Source organism: Mastigoproctus giganteus, chromosome 2 (genome assembly GCF_048544385.1).
Source record: "Mastigoproctus giganteus isolate SK-2022 chromosome 2, ASM4854438v1, whole genome shotgun sequence".
NCBI classification, from domain to species: domain Eukaryota; kingdom Metazoa; phylum Arthropoda; class Arachnida; order Uropygi; family Thelyphonidae; genus Mastigoproctus; species Mastigoproctus giganteus.
In genome coordinates, this window is record NC_143576.1 from 119,476,904 (window position 1) to 119,493,182 (window position 16,279).

The 16,279-nt window shown below is 36.9% G+C and overlaps 1 protein-coding gene across 1 annotated transcript in view; it reads right to left on the reverse strand.

Annotated features, from left to right (window-relative positions):
* Fbl6 (F-box and leucine-rich repeat protein 6) overlaps positions 1-16,279 on the reverse strand; it is a 190,050-nt gene that overhangs the window by 64,663 nt on the left and 109,108 nt on the right. The window contains exons 5-6 of the mRNA XM_090368643.1: positions 9,500-9,634; positions 8,989-9,126 (exon numbers count right to left, since the gene is read on the reverse strand). Coding sequence (XP_090224769.1) covers positions 8,989-9,126; positions 9,500-9,634 — 273 coding nt within the window. The remainder of the gene's footprint in view (positions 1-8,988; positions 9,127-9,499; positions 9,635-16,279) is intronic.

Sequence of the window (16,279 nt, forward strand, 5' to 3'; positions counted from 1 at the left end):
CCTAACAAGTACAGGTCACTGTTGAACAAAAGCCATGAATTAGGGTTGAATTTGAAAGTGTCTGCAATTCTGCCCAGACACGATAGGAGGGAGTATATGATGAGAGCTTTGTCGATCAATTCGGCCCTGGAAAGATTGTGCAAGGCTCAAGGGGTAGAATTTTTTCAGCCAGGTCTGTACTTGTTAACAGGAGAGATTACTTCTACAGGGATGGGATACACTTAAATAGAAAGGGTGCAAGAATATTTGCTGATGCTATCGAGGCGGTGTTAGGTGGGTCAGAAAACTGCTGGGTTGGGGGGATACAAGGACTAATAGTTTAACAGTAGCCGCAGGCAGAGGTGAAGGAGATTCTTGCACAACTTCTATTAGAATAAGTAGCGACCTGGAGCGAGGGGGTGTTGGGGGTTTCAGGGACGGATGGCAGTCATTGTGAAATAGGTGGGTATATGGGATGTGTTAGGGTAACTAGGAATAGGTGCATGAATGCTTGCATGTATACCAATGCCAGAAGTATAGTAAATAAATTTGATGAATTAGAAGCGTTGGTCAAGACATGAAAGGCGGATATTGTTGGGATAGCAGTGACGTGGTGTCACACAGATATAAGGAATGCAGAACTGAAATTTGGGGAGTACAATGTGTACAGAAAGGATAGGGAGAGAGTAGGTGTTATGCTGTTAATTAAGAAAAACATAAAATCAAAAGAAGTGCACCCAGTTGATATAGATGAACAGTGCACTGTTGAGTCAGTTTTGTGTGACATAAGCACTGCGAAAGCAAAAATAAGAGTAGGAGTGTGTTATAGGCCTAATGAGTACAATGAACAATTGTACAGAGAATTAGAGTGGGATAGTAAATCAGAATGTCTTATAATGGGGGATTTTAACTTCCCAGATATTGACTGGAACTTGTGGGTTGGTCACTCACACACTAGTCAGACTTTTGTGGATTTATTGGATGATTGTTTTCTGCAGAGGCATGTTCGAGAGGTAACCAGAGAGAGAGTAATACTCTTGATCTGGTTATCAGCAGTGACCAATCGTGTATTAAGAATTTGCAGATAAAGTAACCACTATGTGGCAGTGATCACAGTGTACTGATGTGGGATTTACTTAAAGATTTAATTACCATCAGGGGTAGAGGAAAGGGTTTTTGCTTCCGTAAAGGTGAATATAGTGGTCTCAGACAGTTTTTAAATTTTGTACAGTGGGATCAACCGACGATGTTACCAACAGTAAATTCTAAGTGGGAAGAATTCAAGGAATTAATCGTGGATGCTACTAAAAGTTTCATACCTATTAAGAAATATTGTTCAAGGTTTAGGCCTAAATGGTTAACAAATGAACTAATGAGACTAGTAACAGAGAAGAAAAATGCATGGGATGCATATAAATTATCAAGCGACTTAGAAGCCTATGGCAGATATAAGCTAGTCTGTAATCAGGTCACAAAGGAGCTTAGGCAGGCGAAGGCAGATTACGAGAAATCCTTGGCAAAAGATGCTAAAAAAACAGCAAGGATTTCTTTACTTATATGAACTCTAAACGGAAGGGGATGAATCTGATTGGTCCACTTGACATCGATGGTTCGACTGTTGATGATCCTGCTCAGATAGCAAACAAACTGAATGAGTATTTCGCATTTACATTCACACATGAGGAATTATTAAGGTTTTAAAATGGCAGAAGGTTATCAAATTGTAGCAGGGTACTTAATGATTTTGTAATAACTGAGAGCAAAGTGGAGGAGAAATTGTTGAAGTTAAACATAAGAAAAGCACCTGGGGTGGATCAGATCTATCCAGTTATATTAAAGGAGGCGGCAAAGCAACTAAGCAAACCCTTAGCCATAATTATGAGGGCGTCCTTGGACTCAGGGGAGGTTCCCACGGACTGGAGATGTGCAAATGTATCCCCGATTCACAAAGGGGGATCGAAGGGTGACATGAGTAATTACAGACCAGTTAGTTTAACTTCTGTTCCGGGTAAAATAATGGAGTCACTGGTTAAAGATGCATTGCAGGATCATCTAGACAAGACTGCAGCAATAATTCCGACACAGCATGGGTTTGTTAAGGGAAAGTCGTCTGACAAATCTGATTGGTTATTATGATGTGGTTACAAAGGAACTGGATGCAAAAAATAATTCTGATATCATATATTTGGATTTCAGGAAAGCTTTTGACACTGTTGAGCATGGAAGGCTATTGTACAGATTGGAGCAGAATGGTATAAAGGATAAGTTGCTACAATGGATAAAAGGATGGTTAAGTGGGAGAAGACAGAGGGTGGTAATCAATGGGTGCTGCTCTTCGTGGACTACTGTTATTAGTGGAGTCCCACAGGGTTCAGTATTGAACCCTGTGGGACTCCACTAATAACAGACTCCAAGAGAAAAGTATCAACTGTGTGGTACTACATTTAAGGTGGTAGAAAATGAAAAAGACCTGGGAGTAATTGTGCAGTCAGATATGAAGTTTTCTGAGTAATGCAGACAGGCTGCCAGGGCAGGTCATGGGGTTTTGTCAATGATATATAGGAATTTTGCTAGCAGGGAAAAGGAGGTGATTGTCCCTCTGCATAAGGCAATGGTCAGGCCACGCCTTGAGTACTGCGTACAGGTCTGGGGGACTCATTTTAGGAAGGATGTCGATTTGCTTGAACGTGTACAGAGAAGGGCAACAAGACTGGTGAGGGGAATGAAGGGATCCTCTTACCAAGAGAGGCTTAAGTTCTGCAAATTGCAGTGGCTGGGGACTAGGCACCTGCGTGGTGATCTGATTGAGGTCTATAAGGCCTTGAATGGGTTGAGCACGTTGAATTCTGATGAGATCCTTCCACTTGTTCAGATTACGAACCTAAGGGGGCATAAATTCAAATTAAGAAAAGAGACAGATGTAGAATAGATGTGCGAAAATTTGCCTTTAGCCAGCGGGTGGTTAATTGCTGGAACAAACTTCCATCTGTCACTGTGGAAGTTGACAGGTTGAATAGATTTAAGGAGGAACTGGACAGGCATTTGGAGGGAATGGTGTGATTTTTTTTTTTTTTTGGCTAATGCTGCATAAGCTGATATACTTGCTTTCTTGCATCACATGCCACTACTACTACCACCAATTTTAAGGGAGAAGGGATTAAAGTCAAAAATTAAGTTTCTAGTAAGAAATATTTCATATATTTGAAGAAAATGTAACAAACAGTACTAAATAGTAGTAGTAATAGTAGAGGCATGTGATGCGAGGAAGCTAGCTTATGTAACATTACCCTGTAGTATCAATCTTTTGCTCGGCTGTGCCACTCACATAAAAAGCAGCTGTAATTAGTGTATCCACCTTGCAACCCAGTCACCAAAAGCTACCACTTTTAGGTCAGCACAGATATTCCATTTGTATTCTTGATAGCATATTTTTTCTCATATGTTTCCTTCACGAGAACTGCACGAGCCAATGGTATAAAGGAAATATTAAACAGTGGGTCTATTAACCTTATTCTATTTACAGAATGTTTATCTGATAACAAAACATATTTTGTCATTTTTTGCCTTTTATAATCATCCACTGGTGTCTGCCATATAGTGGCATAACTAGGATTGTGGCACCCAGGGCAAATAAAAAAATGGAGCCCCTTGAAAACTGTTATTTTGGAATTTTTGCATTTTTTAGCCTTAAAAAAAGGCATCCCCCAGATTTGGCAACCATGGCACATGCCCCACCTGCTTCACTCTAGTTACGCCACCACTCCCATATGAGATTCCAATGGTAGTCAGCCAACGCCGACCGACCGGGCTAGCCAGGTGGGTAAAATGCCTGCCTGGCAACCCAAAGGTTGCGGGTTCGAATCCCACCTCGGGCTTGGATCAAAGTACTGCAAAAACCTTGGGAGGTGCACTATGGCCACAGAAGCTGATGCGGCAACAACTACCAAAAAAAAAAAAAAAAAAAAAAAAAGGTAGTCAGCTAACATATTTAGACTCAATTTTCCCTGGTATCTTTTTCCATTTGAGAAAAATCTTGGTGAAATCCTTCACCATGTCCATCAGAAACTGCTCCCAAGTTTTCAGAAAAAAAAAGTCTAAATGTAAATGTAGGAGAAGCTTTAATGACATGTTGCATCCCAACTCTCTGTATGCTAAAATTAGGTCATCCATAATTTCACTGTAATTTTGTGATTTCTCATTGTCTAAAAAGTTCCATCAGACATTTTCAAATGTCTTCCAGGTTTGAACTTATTTCTGAAAAATTTTATTTCTTAGTGAATTCCACTTTGATTTGAGGATCCTCAAAAATTCCCTTTTTTATCTTTGCCTCGCTGATTCAAGGAAACATGTGCCATAAACAAGAAAATCCTTCTTTTTTTTTTGTCCATTGCTTTCACAAATATTTTTATCAAGCCTAGCTTGACATGCAATGGACATAAATAGATTTTTGACTTATCCACCAAAGGAGGATGTGGTACATTTTTCTGGCCTGGTGTAGTTTGTTAACAGTCGGGCTATTTTTTTTACCCTGTAATAACAATCTTTTGTTCAGCTGTGCCACTCGCATAAAAAGCAGTTGTATTTAGTGTATCCATCTTAAACCCAGGCAGCAAAGCTTTTAGGTCGGCACAGATATTTCATTTGTATTCTTGATAGCATATTTTTTTGCAAAAGAATCTGTAGGTTCTCGTATGTTTCCTTCATGAGAACCACATGAGCCAATGGTATAGATGGATACTTATTTCCATTGTGCAGTAAGACTGCTTTCAAACTGACCTTGGATGAATCAATGAAAAGCCTCCACTGCCACATTATTGAAAGAGTCACATGCGACGCTTTCAATAATTTCTGGATGTTGTGATATCTACAGTCACACGAGGAGATATTCAGGGAGGTAAATGCCAGAAGTTTATCATATTTTGGCAGGTAGCTAAATGATTTAGTAATAACTGAGAGCAAATCAGAGCAGAAATTGTTGAAGTTAAACATAAGAAAAGCACCTGGGGCGGATGGGATCTATCCAGTTATATTAAAGGAGATAGCAAAGGAAGTAAGCAAACCCTTAGCCATAATTATGACAGCTTCTTTAAACTCAGGCGAGGTCCCCATGGACTGAAGATGTGCAAATGTATCCCCAATTCACAAAGGGGGGATCGAAGGGTGACACGAGTAATTACAGACCAGTTAGTTTAACTTCTGTTCCGGGTAAAATAATGGACTCACTGGTTAAAGATGCATTGCAGGATCATCTACACAAGACTGCAGCATGGGTTTCATAAGGGAAAGTCTTCTCTGACCAATATCATTGGATAATATGATGTGGTCACAAAGGAACTAGATGCAAAAAATAATTTTGATATTATATACTTGGATTTCAGGAAAGCTTTTGATACTATTGCACATAGAAGACTGCTGTACAAATTGGATCAGTATGGCATTAAAAGGTAATTTGCTGCAATGGATAAAGGGATGGTTGATCAATGGACACTGCTCTTCGTGGACTTCCTCAAGGTTAAGTGTTGGGTCCACTGTTGTTTTCTGTATTTATAAATGATATTGATGATGGTATATCAGACTTAATGTCCAAGTTTGCAGACGATATGAAGGTTGGCAGGGTTGTTAATAACACTAATGACAGTATGCTGCTGCAAAAGGATCTAGAAAAGTTGAGGAGATGGGCTGAGAGGTGACAAATGAAGTTTAACATTGACAAATGTGAAGTACTACATATGGGAAGCAGCGACCCCAGAGTAACGTATCAACTCTATGGTACTAGACTGACAGTGGTAGAGAATGAAAAGGACCTGGGAGTAATTGTGCAGGCAGATATGAAGTTTTCTGAGCAGTGCAGATGATCTGCAAGAGTAGCTCATGGTGTCTTGTCAATGATACGCAGGAATTTTTCTAGCAGGGATAAGGAAGTCATTATCCCTTTGTATAAGGCAATGTTCAGGCCACACCTTGAGTACTGTATACAGGTCTGGAGGCCTCATTTTAAGAAGGATGTAGAGCTGTTGGAATGAGTACAGAGAAGGGCAACAAGATTAGTGAATAGAACAAAGGGTTGCTCTTATGAAGATAGGCTTAAGTTTTGCAGATTACAGTGTTTGGAGACTAGGAACTTGCGAGGTGATCTGATTGAGGTGTATAAAGCCTTGAATGGTTTGAGCATGCTCAATGCTGATTTGATTCTTCCTCTTGCTCAGAATAATCACCTGAGAGGGCATAAATTCAAATTGAGGAAAGAAAGTTGTAGGACAGATGTGTGGAAGTTTGCCTTTAGCCAGCGGGTAGTTGATTGGTGGAACAGACTTCCATCTTTTGTTGTGGAAGTTGATAGCCTAAATAAATTGAATGGACAGGTATTTGGAACGAATGGAGGGGTGAAATCGGAGCTTTTTTTTGGCTGATGCTGCATAAGCTTGGTTTCTTGCATTGTTTGCCTCTACTAATGTTAATGCTAATGTTTACCTCTCTACAATCTGAAACCTTTTCTACCATGAATCACATATTACAGGAGGTATTAAACGATGCTCTCATTATTACTGATAATGATGCTGTTCAAGGCACGTTACACTCATTTGATAATATTCATCCTAGACTTAATTTTACATTAGAAAGGGAAAATACTCAAATAATATCTTTAAATTTCCTAAATTTTACACTTACATGGTCTAGTTTAAATCTACTGAAAGTCAACAAACAGCGGTACATTCCTGCATTATAATAGCTATCATCCGTCCACCTATAAAAGATCTATTATTAAATCTAATAAAAGTTTGATACCACTGCAATTTATAAACAATTTTTTTTTGTTTAATTGTGAATGTCGAAAATTTCCCTACCATTTAACAGCAAATGCCCTTATTCTAGGGGCGAGGTTAACAATGCATCGTTACATTGTTCCTCGTTGCGAAAGTTTCGTCAGATAATTGTCACAACCAAACCAAAATTTTTGTGTAACATTTTGAAAGCTTTATTGATTTTGGTGAAAACTCTTAATCATAATAATTCCGACCAGTTCTATCCATAAACCACTGAAATCGAACTAAAACCTTATGTAATGGATGTGGGATAGTACACTTAGTGGACAGAAATCATGGGATACCTACCTAGCAATGTGTAATCCCAGATAAGGGCAGTCACACAGAGAGGTACCGAGGCCTCGACGAAAGCGTTCCACGAGTATTTTTATCCATGCTTGCTGCACTGCTGTCCATAATCCGTCGCATTCCTGGGTGGAGGATCCAAAGCACGAATGGACCTTTCCACAGCATCCCAAAGATTCTCCACAGGTTTCATGTCCAGTGAACGGGGAGGCCATTCCATGGTGGTAAAATCTGTGGAATGTTCTTCAAACCATAGAGAAGTGAGATACAGAGTGGACACTTGCTCTATTACTCCCAGCACCCTCAGCTGATTGCATTAAGAAATCGATTAATTTATTTTTAATGAATTTCTTAATGCGTATAAATATTCAACAACTGGAGTTGCTTTAGAATCAGAGATACAGATATTAACCAGCAGATTCTTAAACGGGGTTATCCTCTACTTACAATAAACCAAATTAGAGTACAAGCTAAAAATAGGTTACAAATAACCACACCAACCAACATTAGCAACACCAAAAAATATTTTATTTCAGTCCCATACATTGAACAGTGGCATAAACAGCTTAACAGGTTCTTTAAAGATAGAGTTTACAATAGTAGCCAGACCAATGCGAAAGTTACACACTATACTAAATAATTGCCTGATCCTTTCTTCTTTCTTGACACAAATAAATGAGCTGGTGTACAACATTTTTTGTGGTGACTGCAACTCGTTGTACTAGGGCTCAACACGGTTAAAGTAGCCAGACCAATGCGGAAATTGCACACTATACTAAATAATTGCTTTATCCTTTTTTCTTTCTTGACACAAATAAATAATCTGGTGTACAACATTTCTTGTGGTGACTGCAACTCATTCTAGGGCTCAACACGGTGTACGCTGGACTTGATTTAAGCAACACACATCCTCAGTCCATACTTCCTGTTCAGAAACGTCGGAAATGCCCTTTTGTGCTGTTAATGAGAACCACACATTTTTATTCAACAAGGCAAAGGTACTCAGTGTCCAGCATAACTATATCAGACTATTAATCGCAGAAACTTGAAATTAAATTACACGAGAACTCTACTAATATTTGCCATTCATAACTAATCTCTGATTCGTTGTCTTTTGCACACAGGCACCAAAGCAAATGATCTCTCTATTTATATTTCAACCGACACACACACAACACCGCATTTACTTCTATCCTGTGATCATGACTGAATTTTGAAAATCCCCATCAGCTTTAGGGAAGGAAGGTCGTTTTTTAAAAATTTTTAAATTTGTATTTTAAATTGTTTTTATTACCATAATCATCTTTCGTTTGATTTCATATATGGACATAATGTCTTCTTTCACACATAGTTTTGCAGTTCTGATTTGACGTATTTGGGGGTCAGGTTGGGGAACCTTAGCTTTCGATTCCGAGTGCATTGGATCACTATTGTTGCTGTGAATGTGAATTTTCATTTAAATTCTGGAGAGTTTTTATACATACTGAAATACAACATAGAATGTATTGAACTTTGTAGCTCTGTTTTATATTAATAACAATATTTTATACGATTTGCATCCATTTTTGATAGAAAGGCAAAAAACCAGTTGTGAGATAACAGACTGGACCAACCTGATGGCCAAACCCTCTTAACATGAATGTACATAACAATATGCATCAATTTTTTGATAGAATAGACAAAAAAACCAGTTGCAAGATAACAGACTGGACCAAATCTGATGGCAGTGCTTTAGGAATCACTTTCCCTTATGATATATCTGTAAAACTGATTTGTTATGTTAATTAAACAGCACAGATTGAATTACACATATCTAAGTATCAAATAAGTAAACAAAAAACATCTAAAAAGCATGACATGATTGATTGCAAAAGTATTATTTTGAAAAACTATTACTTACAGCGATGGCTTTAATGATAGGATTAAAGTTAGCAATTGAATTTTCGGCAAGGCACAGGTGGGTAAGACGTTCTCCACACTTTGACAATATATATTTCAAACAGCCTGCTGATATAGGGCTGTTATTACTCATTGATGACTGCAATTTAAATTTAAAAAAAAATAATTTTAAAATATATCCACAAAAAATTAATGGGTAAAACTTATTAATTTAATGGTATATTATTTTATTAATGAATAATGCTATTAAAAAAAAAACAACTAATAAATTTAAACCATCATTTTTTATAACTAAAATTTTGGCTGCTTTTTTTTTTTTTTTTTTTTTTTAACTTTGAACACATTCAATGTAATTATTTTTCATACTACTTAGAATACTCAACAGGAGACTAAATATCATGTAGATAGGTCTGTTAACTTATATCATGTAAAATTAACGAAATGAAATTAACAATTTTATTAAAATACATATTCTTGAATTTGTTTTATTATGAATGAAATAAAGTGCTTACCTGAGATAATGCAGATAAATCAAAACTAGTCAAATTTGTACAACTATCTACTAAGGAACGTATACAGCCGATTGTAATTGTTTTGCAACGACTGAGATTAATGGCAGTTAACTGTCGGCAGTATTTGCATATCGCCTGTAAAAAATATATATATATTTTTTTAAATTTTACCCTTTCAGTTTCAATAACTATAAATTTCATAAAAAACAAATAAAAGTAAAATAATTACGTTTATTCAAATAATATATAACAAAAATAAGACAAAATTACTGAAGACAAGATAATTATTCCATTTCCTTTCATTAAATATTTTAATAAGCTGGACATCTGCTGGATTCAGAATGGCAATTTTATAGATTGTTGTATAATCTAACTCATCATTACATAACATAATGTCATACTCTGTTATCACTGCAATATTTTTGGTACTGTTATCACTGCACCATTTCTTAATTTGGGATTAATGAGTCTCCCAAGGAGCCATAAATTAGTAGGGAAATTTATTACTGAATAACATCAAATGCTATTCAGTAATAGTTGAGAAAGCTGAAGAAGCTCAAACAACTAAAAACAAAGTAGAGACAACCCATGTATAACACGGTACTTCAACATGGTTTCGCTCTAACACAGTTTGAGAATTGCACAACGTGGTACTTATATAACATGGTATTTTTGAGCTATTGTGCTGGGAAAACCCTGCTATTATGTTAATGTAATTTTCAACATTTTCATTCCTTTTTGTGAATCCCTGCTGTTGACTCGCTAGTTGTTATCGCCTACGTGATATTTTTCTAAAGCACATTTCTGGAGGTCACGACCATAAAACAATAAAAATAATTTGCAATTTCCAGTTTATTGGGCTTTTCTGTTAGTGTAATCATTTATAAACGAGTAGCAAAATCGATCTTCTTGCATTTGCTATAGTACCGACAGCTGGAATTCTGTGGGTTTTTGCGTTATTATGGTGAAATGTTTTTCCCCTTCATAAAATATTCAATCATATAAAAAAACAAATAAATTTTCAGAAACTCATTACTTACAGAAATAAATTAGTTATCAATAAATTTATTTTTATTTTGCTAACTGGAAAATGTCTTCCAATTTTCACATATCATTTAACTTTGTTAATTGGTAAGGTGATAAAGTTAAAATTGTGCTTTATCTTTAAAGCGGGAATCCACTATATTTTGTTGGGAGCTCCCTGGGTTAGGTTTTGTGCTATTGAACTTATGCTTGTTTGAGACGATAAAAATTTGTGACTTTGAAGCGTGCAGTTCATGACTTTTAAAGAGAGCAGAAGGTACACGAAATCTAGATGCTGCAGAAGAGATTGTGCTTAGCAACGATGAAGAGGAAGAAAATTAAATGAATGTATATAATCTAACATATATGTATCACAGTTTGTAAAGTAAAAGGTTTGTTCAATTATTACTATTTAAATTACTACTATTATAAAAATAAAGTTAAAATATTAAGTTTCCGATAGTTATAAAAAAATGGTATATTTTAGTTAGCTTTTGGAACATAACGCCCCTTTTTGTACTGGTTCTTAGTCCCGTATAACATGGTTTTGTGTTACACGAAATTTTGTAGGAACCAAACTACCATGTTATATGAGGGTTACCTGTACTTTTTCAAACAACTAAAAACAGGAAACACATGCAGTCCACTCTGAATGAATTCAGAATCAAATTTGAGGATTGAGCTTTCCAGCACTGAACGAAAAATGTGCTATTTATTTACAATGTATGCCATTTTAAATAAATAGGAACACTACACCACTTCACTAGCTAAAGTGCACCAAGACAAGATGTGATGAAGTACATCCACAATATCAGATCAATGCACTTAATAATAAACTTAGTTTACTTAGCATCAAGCAAACTAAGTTTACTTTGCTTAATGCTATATACAGAATTGCCCTACTTGTGGATTTCAAATCAGATTAAATTGGCAGTGGTCTTTTACTAATGGACTGCAATATTTAATGAATGTTTTGTTTTATTTTTTTAAAAGAAAAATTTGATAGTAGAAAAAATGTTTTTTAACCTTTTTTTTTTAAAATAAAACAAACCTTTTATTGATTCAGCTGAAAAAAAAACAAAAAAAAAACACAATTATAAACACGAAACTATCAGTCACTTCTATTTTCAACTTCATAAAACCAGTAAAAGTTTCAAAACATTTCTGCTTATATATTGTGTGCATGTAAATGCAGAAATTTAATGCCAAAATATTAAGCTGAAGTGTTCAGTGTGCAGGATGTTAACCTAAAAAAACAAAGGAAGTGGAAGAAGAAAAGATGATACTGAGAGCTGAAAGAATATAAAAAATGCTAATCACTTGAAAAATGTAATAATATAATATACACAATCAATATGATAATGATGATATACATATATAAATAATATACAATGCCAATTACTAGCACTGATGTATACAGAACTAAATTGTTAAAAAAAAAAAAAAAAAAATCAACAAGAAATCATAAAATTCAAGTAATAACTAGAATAGGTATAAACAATGTTTTGCAAGTTGTAAATAAGCGACAAGAAGCAGCTTTATAAGTCGTCATTGGGGGATTATTATCTTACCCCCCGCTGTCTTCACGCCCGCAACTCAAAAAAAAAAGAAAAAAAAAAAAGAGAGACAGACCAAATGTTTAGTTTCTTTTAGTGCATCGCATCGATTGTTGTGTTCCATCACACCGCTAAAGGTCAAATTTTGTTTTGATATTTATGTCAGGGATGTTGTCGGATTTTTTTTTTGTTTAGAAATTGCGAAAATGATGGGAAAACGCAAGAGTTGTGCTTTCAATTAAACAAAAACTTGAAATTATTCAAAAGTTTGAAAACGGTGCATCCGTTAATCAAATGTCTAAAGAACCATTATAATGTTGGTGACCAAACCATACGCGACATTTAAAAAATATAAATGTGTGTCCAATACGCACTACTTGCGTATTGGACATGCGAGTAGTGTGTGGTAAGTTTTTTCGTTTTTTATCTATCGTCATATTTTTTACATAGGTTGCTGAACAGTAAGTTCCCGACTTATGTAATGTTATTTATATATTTTTTTTATATGACTGGAGATTTCAGTGAAGGGAACACACATTTCAGCAATAATAACGTAAAATCCCACAGAATTCCAGCTATTGGTATTATCGCAAATGCAATAAGATTGAGCTTACTACCCGTTTATAATAGATTGTGAAAACAGAAAAGCCCAATAACCCGGAAAGTGCAAATTAGCATTAGCATTAGTAGAGGCATATGATGCAAGAAAGCAAGCTTATGCAGCATCAGCCAAAAAAAAAAAAAAAAAAACTTCCACTTCACCCCTCCGTTCGTTCGAAATACCTGTCCAGCTGAGCCTTAAATTTATTTTGGCTATCAACTTCCAAAACCAGTGATGGAAGTCTGTTCCACCAACCAACTACCCACTGGCTAAAAGCAAATTTCCGCACATCCATCCTACATCTGTCTTTCCTCAATTTGAATTTATGCCCTCTCTGGTGATTATTCTGAGCAAGAGGCAGAATCCCAACAGCATTCAGCATGCTCAAACCATTCAAGACTTTATACACCCCTATCAGATCACCTCACCGGTGCCTAGTCTCCAGACACTGTAATTTGCAAAACTTAAGCTCTTTCTTTGTAAGAGCTAATCTTGTTGCCCTTCTCTGTACTCGTCCCAGCAGCTCTACATGCTTCTTGAAATGAGGCCTCCAGACCTGTATACAGTACTCAAGGTGTGTTCTGACCATTGCCTTATACAAAGGGATAATCACCTCCTTTTTTTTTTTTTTTTTATGAAAACCCCAAACACGAAAGGTATTAAAACCTATAGTACTTGGTACCGTGCATGGGTTGAAGGAGAAGTATGGGGGGGGGGGATGCCGGAAACTTTGCTCTAGAGACTAAATATGGGTTTCACCACTTATCCCTGCTAGAAAAATTCTTGTATATCATTGACAAGACACCATGAGCTACTCTTGCAGACCGTCTGCACTGCTCAGAAAACTTCATATCTGCCTGCACAATTACCCCAGGTCCTTTTTGTTCTCTACCATTTTCGGTGTAGTACCATATAGTTGATATGTTACTCTGGGATTACTGCTTCCCATATGTAGTACTTTACATTTATTAATGTTAAACTTCATTTGCCACCTCTCAGCCCATCTGCTCAATTTTCTAAATCCTGTTGCAGCAGTGTACTGTCATTAGTGTCACTAACAACCCTGCCAACCTCCGTATTGTCTGCAAACTTGGACATTAAGCCTGATATACCATCATCAATATCATTTATAAATACAGAAAACAACAATGGATCCAACACTGAAGCCTGAGGGACTCCACTAATAACATTAGTCCATGAAGAGCAGTGTCCATTGATTACCACTCTCTGCCTTCTCAAACTCAACCATCGCTTTATCCATAGCAGCAATTTGCCTCCAATGTCACACTGCTCCAATTTGTGCAGCAGTCTTCCATGTGCAACAGTATCAAAAGCCATTCCAAGATCCAAATATATGATATCAAAGTTCCCTTGTGACCACATCATAGTATCCAATCAAGTTAGTCAGACAAGACTTCCCCTTAACAAAACCATGCTGTGTCCGAGCTATAACTGAAGTCTTGTCTAGATGATCCTGCAGTGCTTCTTTAACCAGTGCTTCCATTAATTTTCCTGGAACAGAAGTTAAACTAACAGGTCTGTAATTACCCGTGTCTCCCTTTGAACCACCTTTGTGGATTGGGGTCACATTTGCACATCTCCAGTCCATGGGTACCTCCCCTGAGTCCAGGGAAGCTCTCATAATTATGGCTAAGGGTATGCTTAATTCCTTTGCTTCCTCCTTAATATAACTTGATAGATTCCATCCACCCCAGGTACCTTTCTTGTGTTTATCTTCAACAATTTCTCCTCCACTTGACTCTCAGTTATTACATGATTATCTAGCTTACTGCCAGAGTTGAATACACCTCTGGCATTCCCCTCCCAGAATAACTCCTCATGTGTGAATATCGATGTAAAATATTCATTTAGTTTGTTAGCTACGTGAGCAGGATCATCAACAGTTGAACCATCGATATCAAGTGGGCCAATCTGATTCATCCCCTTCCTTCTAGAGTTTACATAAGTAAAGAACTCTTTGCTGTTTTTCTTTGCATCCTTTGCCAAAGATTTCTCGTAATCTGCCTTCACCTGCCTAACCTCCTTAGTAACTTGGAGGTTACAGACCAGCTTATATCTATCATAGGCTTCTGTGTCACATGTTAATTTATATGTATCCCATGCATTTTTCTTCTCTGTCACATGTCTAATTAGTTCATCTAACATCCATTTAGGCCTAAATCTTGAATAATATTTCTTTGCTGGTATGAAAAGCCTAGTAGCTTCCAAGATTAATTCTTTGAATGCTTCCCATTTTGAATTTGCTGTTGGTAACATCATCAGTTGGTTCCGTCATGTAGAATTTAAATACTGTTTCAGACCACCGTAGTCACCTTTACGAAAGCAAAAACCCTTCCATTTACCCTTGATGGTGGTTACCTCTTTGAGTAAATCCGACTTCAGCACACTGTGATCACTGCCACCTAGTGGTTCCTTTATCTGCAGATGCATGAAGAATCACTACTGATAATCAGATCAAGAGTATTACTCCCTCTAGTTGCCTCCTGAACATGCTGCTGTAGAAAACAATCATCCAATAAATCCACAAAAGCCTTGCTAGTGTGTGAGTGACCAATCCACAAATTCCAATCAATATCCGGGAAATTAAAATCCCCCATTATAAGACACTCTAATTTACTGGCGCACTCTATTTCTCTGCACAATTGCTCAATATACTCATCAGATTCATATCTCATTTTTCCTTTCCCAGTGCTTATGTCACACCAAACTGAATATTGCATTGTCCACCCACATCAACTGGATGCATTTCCTTAGATTTTGTGTTTCTTAACTAACAGCATAACCCCTCCTCCCTTCCTGTCCTGTCTTGTCTATCCTTTCTGTACACATTGTAATCCCCAAATTCCTGTTTTGCACTGCTTATGTTTGTATGACACCATGTCTCTGATATCCCAGCAATATCTGCCTTTGATGTCTTGACTAGCACTTCAAGCTCATTGAATTTATTACCTATACTCCTAGCATTGGTGTACATGCACCTGTTTCTACTCTTAGTTACCCTAACACAGCCCATGTATTTACTTGTTCCAATATGACTCCCAGCAGTCCTGGAAATTCCCATTGCCTTGCTTTCCAGGCTGCTGTTCAATTGCATTTCAATAGAAGTAGTGCAAGAATCACTTTTACCTCTGCCAGCGGCTACTGTTAATCTATTAGTCAGTGTATCCCCCAAGTTAGCAGTTCTCCGACCCACCTAACTCTTCCACGATAGCATTACCAAATATTCTTGCACCCTTTCTATTTAAGTGTATTCCATCCCTGTAGAAGTAGTCTCTCCTGTTAACAAGCACAGACCAGGCTGAGAAAAATTCTACCCCTTGAGCCTTGCACAATCTCTCCAGGCCGAATTGATCAACAAGGCTCTTATCATATACTCCCTCCTATCGTGTCTGGGCAGAATTGCAGACACTTTTAGATTCAACACTAACTCACAGCTTTTTTTCAGCATTGCCTTGTACTTGTTATGTAATTCTGCCGGTCTCCTACTCTTAATAGCATTAGTGCCAACGTGTATAACAATATCATCCTTTGTGTCCTTAAAGGATGATATCTGCTCTACACAATCATCAGCCTTTGCCC